Here is a 10,836-nt window from a genome sequence, read left to right on the forward strand (position 1 = left end):
GAACCTTAAAAGTGAAGTGAAGGGGATGGGACTGTTCAAGTTCTTTCTTGTTTCTTGACAATGGAGACACCGAAGTAGAATAATTTCTGCTTAAAACAACAATATAGTCTCTACATATTATACATCCACCATTCAACTAAGAAGAAATTAAGGATGTAGGTCTAAAATATGTATCACTGCATATATTAATAGCATATACTTTTAAGGAATGACTTTTTAGTATTTCTGGGTTTTCCCCCATCAGTAACAAGTATTCCGAAATAAAAAAAAGAACCTCCTCACTAGTAATACCTCAAAATAGATAAACCCTTAGACTTCAGAATACTAATTCCTCATTTTTCTTAAAGAGAAAACTAAGAAAAAATACATAACAATACCTCTTTATTCTCAGAAAACAAAACAACCATTTCAGTGTTTCTGTATGCATTACAAACAACAAGGTGGCAAAAATCTATTAGAATTCTGTTTATGGACACAATTTCAGATAACTAAAATCAATCATTTTGAAAAATTTTACAGTTCCAATCTAAATCACTGCTGTGGAAGGCAAAGGTAGAGAGGCCACAAAAGCAGTAACATGCTTGACAGGGGATTGCCAAAACCAAACAAGTTTGGCTTTCAAAAATGGCAGCTCCCTCATCCCGAGTGAAACATCTCATCAATTCTCTCAAATTCTTACTTCATTCCTAACTTTAGAGAGATGTTGTGTAATTACTGCTCTAAAACCTAGATAATGTCTTGCCTAAGTATAGATTACAACTGGCCTGAAGACTTTACTGAAATATAGATGTGTAGAGGAGGACTTTGAAGATCACTTTAAGGTTCATGCCTTTCACTGTGCAACACCACTAAAAATGCTCATCTGCTTTGTTTCAAAAGTTTATTTGAACAGTCCTTTCTGTCACCGTTATGTCTTAAACTGTATGGTTTCAGGCTATGTCAATAGTTTACAAACTCTTTGATAGCTGGGTTACTATCAAGATTCTAAGACTTTCCTGGACTCCAAATAACCTTGTAATTAAATACCACTACGTATAATGCAGTGTAAGGCACACAGCACAGTCAGGCTCCACTAACTAACTGTATATTATGTATCATACTTTGTTGACCCACTGTTTAGAAACCAGATGCATGCAGTATGCAATGCATCCTGATTTCATGTTAAATCAATGAAAACGCTTCCATGAACTTAAAAAACCCCAGGATTTAGATGAAAGATAACAGTAAAAATTAAAGCTTCTCAAGTTTGCATTGTTTAACTTGAAAAGAAAAAGGGAGGGGGGGGACTCAGCACTTCTCCCTCTCCTATTGATAATCTTTTGGTTTTCTAAATCCTATTCCTGTTTCTTCGTGATATCAATCAGTGGTGTAAGTCTGCAAGTCTTGTACACAGTACAGCATACTACTTAAATTATATTCTTGTCATCGTAAACAAGGCTGTCAAAAAATATTTGGCACTCACCTGTACACTTTCAGTGACTGCATGTTCCAAAGAACTACACTCCCATCCGCTGCCCCTGACACTAGATATGTGGACTCAGGAGAAAATCGGCAGACTCTAACAGGACTGCCACTGGGCTGCTCTAGCACTGCCAGCATCCGACCATTGCGAGTGTCCCAAACCATGGTAGTGCCATCTGTTGAACAAGAAGCTAAAACGTGTCCTGATGGAGAGAAGCAGCAGCAGTGGACAGCATATGTATGACCTTTTAAAGGTGAGTATGGAAGCTCAGTAAAGTTGTTTAAAGAATAAACACGAATTGTTTTGTCCAAGGAACAAGTAGCCAAGCACGATGATGAGAAGGCACAGTAGTTGACATCATCACTATGATCTGCTAAAGTGTGAATTAATGTCGCCATTTTATCTACTTTCAACAAAAATATCTGAAAAAAAATTTAACAGTTAGTATTATCTCTCCTATTTCATAAATGAAACATACCACCTTAACAAGACACATTCTTTAGGAAAAAAATAATAAATTCATTTGCAGAGGCAGATTTTTCATCTAAGCATTGTTTTATCTTCAACTGAAATCAGAGATAAATCACAGCAATGAAATGAGGGGTTTACGACTTGGTTAGAATTAACGTATCTAAACTTTTAATGTCAACTTGCAATTTTGCAGTATAACATGCAAGACTACATAGTAGCTACTTGGTCTTAGAGCAATGACAAAACAAGTTATTCTAGTTATTTCTTTTATGCTAAGTTCACTGTTCAAATTTGTTATTATTTGCATCTACACTAGACACAATGGAGTAAACGGACACTGTAGAAGACAAAGCATTAATTAGGGTTGCAGCAGGAATATAGAAGCATAGAATGGTTTGGGTTGGAAGGGACCTTTAGAGATCATCTAGTCCAACCCCCCTGCCATGGGCAGGGACACCTTCCACTAGACCAGGTTGCTCAGAGCACCACAACATTTCCAGGGGTGGGGCACCCACAGCTTCTCTGCTGCAGTGTCTCACCAGCCTCATAGTAAAGAATGTCTTCCTTACACCCAATCTAAACCTACCCTCTTTCATTTTAAAACCACTGCCCCTTGTCTGCTCACTGCAGGCCCTGGTAAAAAGTCTCTCTCTTTCTATCTTATGATCCCCCTTTATATACTGAAAGGCTGCATTCAGGTCTCCCCAAAGTCGAGTCTCCTCCAGGCTGAACAAACCCAATGCTCTCAGCCTTTCTTCATAGCAGAGGGGTTCCAGCCCCGTGACCATTTTTTTGGCCCTCCTCTAGACCTGCTCTAACCGGTCCATGTCTTTCTTGTACTGAGGACCCCGGAGCCGGACACAGTGCTCCATGTGGGGTCTGATGAGACCCGAGCAGAGGGGCAGAATCACCTCCCTCAACCTGCTGGCCACACTTCTTCTGATGCAACCCAAGATACGACTGGATTTCTGGCCTGCAAGCACACAGTGCCGGCTCACACCTCATTTTTCATCTACCAGTATTCCCAAGTCCTCCTTCGCAGGGCTGGTCTCAATCCACTCATCCCCCATTCTGTACCGATACGGGGGATTGTCCTGACCCAGGTGCAGGACCTTGCACTCGGCCTTTTTGAACTTCATGAGTTGGCCCGCTCCTCAAGCCTGCCAAGCTCCCTCTGAATGGCATCCCTTCCCTCAAACGAATCAACTGCACCACTCAACTTGCTGTCACCTGCGAACTTGCCAAGGGTGTGCTCAATGCCACTGCCTGTGTCGCTGGTGAAGACAGTAAATAGTATTGGTCGAAGTACGGACCCTTGAGGGACACCACTCGTTACTGGACATTGAGCTACCGATTGCGACTCTTTGGACACAGCCAGCCAGCCAACTCCTTATCCTTCTAACAGTCTATCCATCAAATCCATCTAATTTAGAGACAAGGATGTTGTCTGGTACCACGTTAAAGGCCTTACAGAAGTCCAGGTAGATGACATCAGTAGATCCTCCCTTGTCCACTGATGCAGTTACTCCACTGCAGAAGGCTACTACCTTAGTATATTAGTAGTATACCAATGACTAGATTATTATAGCAATAAATTTTTATTAAATACGATCTAAATTAAAAAAGCCTGGTAAGTTTACCTACCAATCTAGGATGAAAGTTACAAGGTGTCTTTGTGTTTGCTTTCAAACCATCCTGTCTTTAACTGAAAGTATCATGTATCCACTTCCAAGCCATCCACATCAACAAACTTTTTGGTGAAAATATGGACTTAGCAGAAACATGTTTCATCACACCTATAAACCTGAGCCCAGGAATGAAATGCTAAATTGCTAGCTGGGAGCAGGCCACAAAAGTATGCTAGGTCTGAAACATGAATCACAGAAAGGTCCGCTTAGTCTTTGTTTCCAAAGACTAACAGCTGTTTTGAACTAATGGCTATGGGAAGCAAGCAAGAGCAAAGAATAAAAGCTAACCTCAGGTATGGTCTGGGGATGTGACAGCTACTGATTTGCTGGGAAAGAGCTGCTGCACCTTCCTTTCTATTATCTTCCCTACTCTTGTGAAATCAAGTTATCTGTATCACCACAGGCTAGGTTCTACTTTTTCTTCCTGGAGAGATCTGGTTAGGTGACTAAGTGTGAGACCCCCATCAGAGGAAGGAAAAGGTGATTTATTTCCTTACCCCTGCAATCTCCAAATATCAAAAAGAACATTTACATCCCATCTCAGCAATGCTGTGTCTCTGCTTATACAGCAACCAATGCAAAATGGCAGGCTTTGGAGTACTCCATATTGCAGAAGACCTACAAAGACTAAAAACATTATGACAGAAACATCAACTGACAGGCAGAGAAAACTTCAGTTCGGTGCGAGCACAGTGCTTTCCTTGTACTGCCAAGAAGCTCTGTCATTTTTATCTTCTGTATTCTTTAACATTTGCGTACTACAGTGCACAGAGGATGCAACCAGGATGAGGCCCCATCGTTTGGAATGTAACACAGAAAAAATGTAAGTCTTGTACTAACAAATGTACAAATTCACCTAAAAAGAAGCAAGTGGAGATAATAAAAATAGAATAACTGAGCACAGAATCAAGGGTTGCCTGTTCAGAATGTTTTACAGTAAAATGTAAACATTAGGAGAGTCCTACAGAAGCAAACAGTCAAAGATACTGTTCACTCTTTATTGGCCTTCTTAATTCATTATCGTGAGACTCGTCCTCAACTATCCTTTGCTCTAACAGAATACAATTAGTACAGTATAGACCCAAGAGCAATGCTTCAGCTATACCAAGAGCATACAAAAAATAATCTTACACTTTTACATAAACACTTTCAACAACTACAACCACGTGTATTTAGCATTCTTTCTCTTCTTACAACTCCAAAAAACTATGTTTGCATGTCATCACTGACCCCCAAAAAACTTAAACAGGAAGCAGTATCAAAAAGATTCCTGGAAATTATTCTAATCTGGAGCTTGCTGAAATATGTTCCAATGAATTATACCTTGCAGTTTGCAGATCCAACAGCTGATACACCCCTTTTAAAAAAACAGCATTTAGAGCACTTGCTATAGTACAATTGAGTAGACAATTGTATATATTCTTTAGAATAAAAACAGATTAAATAATAAATTCATATCTGCAGGTCTAACACAGACGAGCACTAAGATTTGATGACCAGAGTCCAAGATAAATTTTCCTTTCCAGGCCTGAACAGCTTATTCAAATTCAAATTTCTTCTACCTTTCAGAGTTAGGCAGCAACACTAGTGATGGCAAAACATCGGGGTCATACCAACAACAGGCTTGTGTTGCCAGTCAGAGAATTGACCTGATTTTCATACAAGTCAAACATCACATACTGAGTAACACATTTAGTCAAATGTGACTATTAAGGAGATAATCAGAATATGAACCTCTCCAGAAATTGTATTTGCTGCTACACAAAACAACAAAAGAAAAGATTAACTCTATTCACATTTTCCTAGTACTTAAGACTACTGGGACCAGTTTAGATCTCAGCATCAGACAAGCAATTTACACTCCTGATGTCCAGGAAAGCCCCTAAAAGGTACATTCCAACCAGTTCCTCCCCATGCTGCAGATTACAGCCAAGCTTCCTGAGAACAAGGAAGCATAGAGCCAAAAGAAAGTGCCTAAAACCCTTAAAAGTTGTTTATGCTGAACAGAAGCGGTAATGCTACTTATATTAACTTATCTAAAAGAGCAGACTATTATTTAAGTGCTTCATGCTGAACAATAATTTCAGAGCTATGAGGCAACCGCAAACAGGTGTGTTTACATATATACACATACAGACACATTAGTTTTTACATATAAATATATATACATACATATGTTCATATATATATGTGGACATATAAATATGTATAAATGTATGCATACATACACTTGTATCTATATATACATAGAGACACAAGGCATATATAAGGGCAAAATACCTTTTCCCTTCAGGCAGGGCATGGTATGCCAGTGTAGTTAAAGATCTGATCTATTTTAGCTTCAGGATTCTCCCAGTTTTATTACTATTCTCTCTAAAGTCACTAAACAGATTGAGTAGTGTCAACAACACCTGTTATCTGTAGAAAGAACATCAACATACTTCCTTCAACTACGAGAAACCGAAGAGTCACACAAAGCTTGGCATCTGGAAAGATGAGACTGAACAAGGCCTTAATCTCATTGTTAGGAGATTTTCGGGAGCTCAGTGCAGAAAAGCAAACCTAGGAATGAGAAGATTCGGTATCAATAGTTTAACAGGCTGAGGGAGCAACGAGAATCCGGAGCATTTGTCACCAGAGGGGCGTTTAGCACTACAGCATTACCTTCTCTAGCAATTACAATTTTCTCCTAACCCATAAGCCACCAGCAGCCCCTCACAGAAAAAGCAATTCTAGGCATTACCGCCAACCCCCTTCCTGTTATCATCGCCTACAGTCTACCACCATCTGACGTGGCTGCACCGGAGACGCAGTCTGGAAACGGCTCCAGAGGACGGCCGGTATCTCACCTCCAACTCTAATGGCGCCTTTGGGGCAAACACTCGGGCAGGGCCCGCAGCGGCGCGGAACGCCACCACAGCCCTTCCGCAACGGCAGCGAGAGGTCACGCCCGCCCGCCACCCGCTGAGGGGAGGGGAGCGGAGGGGAGCGGAGCGGCGCGGCGCTGCCGGCCGCAGGGGCAGCGGCTCGCGGCCTCTCGAACCGCCGCTCTCGGGCGCGGCGGGGCGCGGGGCGGCACGACCGACCCGGCGCCCGCCGCCTGCCCTCGCCCCAGCGGGGCACTGCGAACCCTCCTTTAAGCCCCGCCCCGCCCCTCCCCCCAAAGGACAGACGCCACCGCGCGCGGCGCTCGCGGAGCCCTTCGCCCGCCCCTCCCGCCGCGGCGCTCTCCTCCCGCGCGCCCCCCACCCCCACCTCCCAGGCCGGCGTCGCTGCGCACGCGCAAATCTCGCCCCCGCCCGCTCAGCGTGGCGCAGTCCGAGGTGGCTTCCCCTGCTCTGGGCTGCACCACGGCGCGAAGGCCGAAGGGGGAGAAGGCGTTGCCACCTTAACCGACTCCTCGCTGCCTCCGTCGTTCCCCTCACTGAAGCAGCGGCGGCGTGGATGTTGCTTTCGCCCCGCTGCGCCCACACCTCTTGTCCGAACCCTTCCCACGTTTCAGATTTGGCGGCCTGGATCCACGTAATGCCCGCAACCATTTTATCCGTCCAGGTGCCTGTTCGGGCTGTGTGACACAGGCCCCTTCGGCGGGAGGCGGGCTGATAGGGGGTGTCAGTACCTGGCATGAGGGCAGCAGGCTGAGGGGAGGGAAAGGGGGTGCAGGAAGGGAGCGTGTGAAGACCACCCCTGGCCCGATGAGCTCTAGGATGCTGCTGAATCTTCAGAACGGATCAACTCTGGACAGTGCCAGTCTCTACAGGGCCCCATGCTTCAACACAAGGTATGTCTGAGAGAGCAGGAGCTGCGTTTGCCAAGGGTGCAGGACTGCAATCATGGCTGATGGAACAAAAGATCATGACTGCCGTTACCCTGCACCTCCCTGGCTGCCACCAGGCCACCAGTATGGCCCCCTGCTTCAGAGTAAAAGGCTAGGGCTGGCCTCCCAGCTGTTGCTCCAACCAGTAAATGATGAGAATGCAAGTGAATGGGTGAAGTTACCTGCTATTAACAGCTTAATGAATGGGGTTTCAAACAAATACAACTCCCCCATCGTCTATCAGGAAATTTACATCATTGCCATTTTCACATCCAGATACATGTTTAGCAACTTATGCAAAATAAATGGTTTGTAGAATCATATAATCATTTAGGTTGGAAAAGACCTTTTAGATCGAGTCCAACCATCAACCATGCCCACTAAACCATGTCCTGAAGTGCCTTGTCTACACGCTTCCTGAATACCTCCAGGAATGGTGACTCAACCACTTCCCTGGGCAGCCTGTTCCAGTGCTTGATAAGCCTTTCTAAACCTCCCCTGCTGCAACTTGACGCCATTTCCTCTCGTCCTATCTCCAGCCACCTGACAGAAGAGACCAGCACTCACCTCACTACAACCTCCTTTCAGGCAGTTGTAGAGAGACCCATAAGGTCTCCCCTCAGCCTCCTTTTCTCCAGACTAAACAGCCCCAGCTCCCTCAGCTGCTCCTCGTAAGACTTGTGCTCCAGGCCCCTCACCAACTTGGTTGCCTTTCTCTGGATGTGCTCCAGCACCTCAATGTCTTTCCTGTAGCGAGGGGCCCAAAACTGAACACAGTATTTTATCTTCTTTGAGGCTGCACCTTGAGTACTGTGTTCAGTATCATATCACCTACATTTTTTGAGGACAACGAAGTCACTTTCTTGGAGTCACTCTTAGCCCACGAAACATTCCCTTTTATGTAAATGGTCTACCTTCCATGTTTGAATCTGTATGATCTTGCATTCTGTTTTATAGTATATGTTATGTGACTGCACACTATTTGATGACTGCCCATTAATTATTGTGAATACTAGGTGGCGGGTAGTATTCAGTCTATTTCATATGTGCTGCATTGATTTAGCAATCCATTAAGATTATACATTACTAAATAAAACACCTCATGGCCTTAAAAGAACTTTTTATAAATTGTTGGAGACTTCCTTATTGAAGAGGAGGGTAGACAGTTGATTGTGAATACCACATGCTTAGATTGTGTGGACTGTGAATACCACACCAATACACGTAAAAGACTGTTCCATAATATTTTACGGATAAGAAAGTTGAAATTGCTCACTAAATAAGACATTGTGAATCAGTAACATGCCCAGAAATTTAGCTACTATCAGTTCTTTTGGACAATACAAGCAACAGAAATTTGTGTAACAAAAGATAACACATTCTTTTTTTCTGAATGTACACACCAGCTATAAAAATCTCTGGTTAACTTTGAAGTTCTAAGCTCAAGGTAGTTTGAAAAGAGTTACATCATCAAATAGCATGATTGTGGTGCTCCTGATTTCAGACTAAAGCCCTCAGTTTGCAGGCACGCTTTGGTAAATCTAACACACCTAGGAATGATACAAGTTATGTATATACAAGTTATGTATATACAAGTTATGGCCACCTGTTCACCATATTATGTAAAATGACTGTTACTCAGGTATCTGTGCCCATTCACAATTAACAGAGCACCTCTACCCTTCTAGTCATCATTAGGAAACTACAGAAATCATATAAAAAATTAAAGAAAAAGCTTTATACCTGTTTTTAGATATGTATTTTGGCCCAGACAACTACAGCTTCTGATTTTCAGCTGCTTTTGTATCACCCATATTTTTTTCCAAAGAGATACCAAAAGACAAAAGAGAACCCACACTCACAACCAGAACACTCTTCACTGAGCACCATTAACCATCCTTTAAATAAAGTTTGAAAGCTTGTCAATAAATTCTCTAAACTAAGACCAGCATACTTCATTCAGAAGGGAAGATTGCACACTGGAAAAACTTTTCCTCTAAGAAAACAGAAACATCAACCGGAGAGAAAGTTAGCAAAGACGAAAAGCACACTTTTCTAGTGGTTAAATCCCTGCCCTTTTCTATGGAGCTGTATGATGGCACATGTATGATTCAAACTTGCCATTCAAATATTGTAATTCCTGTAAATTTAATTTTACTGAAATAGTAATGAAGACACTGGCTGCTAGTGAGCAAAGCAATACATTGGTCATCAAAATTCAAGTTAAGAGAGGTGACGCTTGTCTCACTGTCATAGCTATATAGTAGCTGTTACCACCTTAACTTTCCCAGCTGTTCAGCTGCATTAGGATACAAGCTGAAAAAAACGCAGCTATGTATGTAGGGTAGCTGGTACCATTGTTCTGACTTTTCAGAAAACTAATACTAAATCTAGTATGGCAGATAAAGCATTAACCAGTACAGAATCTGAGAAAAAAAAACCATTGTTTTGCATCAAAAAAATAGTTTTCCCAATAGTCTAAGCATACTTATAACACTCTTACAAGCCTACCATACTATTTTCAAAACACTGATTAATCTTCACATCTCTGGAACATGTCAGCAAACCTTTTTATTGAAGTCTTCAGAAAGGTGATGGAAAGGCGTGTAGCAGTCAGTGGTGAAGCTAATATTAGAATGCAAGACTGCCTGACACCCAAAGGTGAATTTTTTATTCTAGGTAACACAAATTATTCTAACAGGACTTCAGCAAAGAAAACTAGTATTGAACAAGATGTTCTGGGGAGGGCAACGGAAACAAAAATTTTATTAAGAACCAGGCACTGACTGTTCTTTTTCAGCAGATACAAGTATAATGGTAAGGGAGTATATAAAACAAGGCTCTAAGACTCAGACATGGCAGGCCTAGTTTAAAAGCAAAAAACATCACCTCCACCACCCCCCCTATCCTCCCCCCCCAAACCCCAAAACATTACTTGGTGAGGGATCTATAGGTATTGGGGTTCCACAGTATTCATTTGTAATTCCTCTATTTTCTTCAGTGAGAGCAAGGATTACAACTCACGCCCTTCTACAGACCAAAAAAGGACAAAACTTTACATGGACAGTGGTTTTAAGAAACATTACATGTGGCATGTATTTACATTATCATGTGCATTCAACACTGTAACAACAGTCAACAGGACTGGCAGGAACAGGTCAAATACTAGGCAGCCCAAGGGTTATACCTGAAGGCCTTACCTAATGTTATTTACGCTCATTCAAATAGGCACTCTGACTGCCTGGCAATTGCTGCTTTTTCAATTACCATTAAAAGGCCAGGAGAATTAGATGCATCATAGTAAGAACTGAATGTTAAATGCAAGACTCCCAAGATATTATTTAAAAAATTCCTGTATACACAGGATCTGAGGTATTAAAATCGCCAAGAAAATCTGG

General features: G+C 42.5%; 1 protein-coding gene across 7 annotated transcripts in view; it reads right to left on the reverse strand.

Moving 5' to 3' along the window:
* The window catches only part of WDSUB1 (WD repeat, sterile alpha motif and U-box domain containing 1), a 33,270-nt gene extending 26,503 nt beyond the window's left edge, over window positions 1-6,767 (reverse strand). For 2 of the 7 annotated variants that reach the window (XM_075029143.1, XM_075029140.1), the window contains exons 1-3: window positions 6,471-6,607; window positions 6,063-6,183; window positions 1,463-1,884 (exon numbers count right to left, since the gene is read on the reverse strand). In XM_075029143.1, coding sequence (XP_074885244.1) covers window positions 1,463-1,860 — 398 coding nt within the window. In that variant the 5' untranslated portion in view covers window positions 1,861-1,884; window positions 6,063-6,183; window positions 6,471-6,607. Of the gene's footprint in view, window positions 1-1,462; window positions 1,885-4,118; window positions 4,249-6,032; window positions 6,184-6,470 lie in introns of those variants that run through there. The other 5 variants (XM_075029141.1, XM_075029145.1, XM_075029146.1 and 2 more) reach the window with 5 other exon arrangements.
* Window positions 6,768-10,836: the final 4,069 nt, after the last annotated feature.

The sequence above is a fragment of the Buteo buteo genome, chromosome 5, assembly GCF_964188355.1.
Source record: "Buteo buteo chromosome 5, bButBut1.hap1.1, whole genome shotgun sequence".
NCBI classification, from domain to species: domain Eukaryota; kingdom Metazoa; phylum Chordata; class Aves; order Accipitriformes; family Accipitridae; genus Buteo; species Buteo buteo.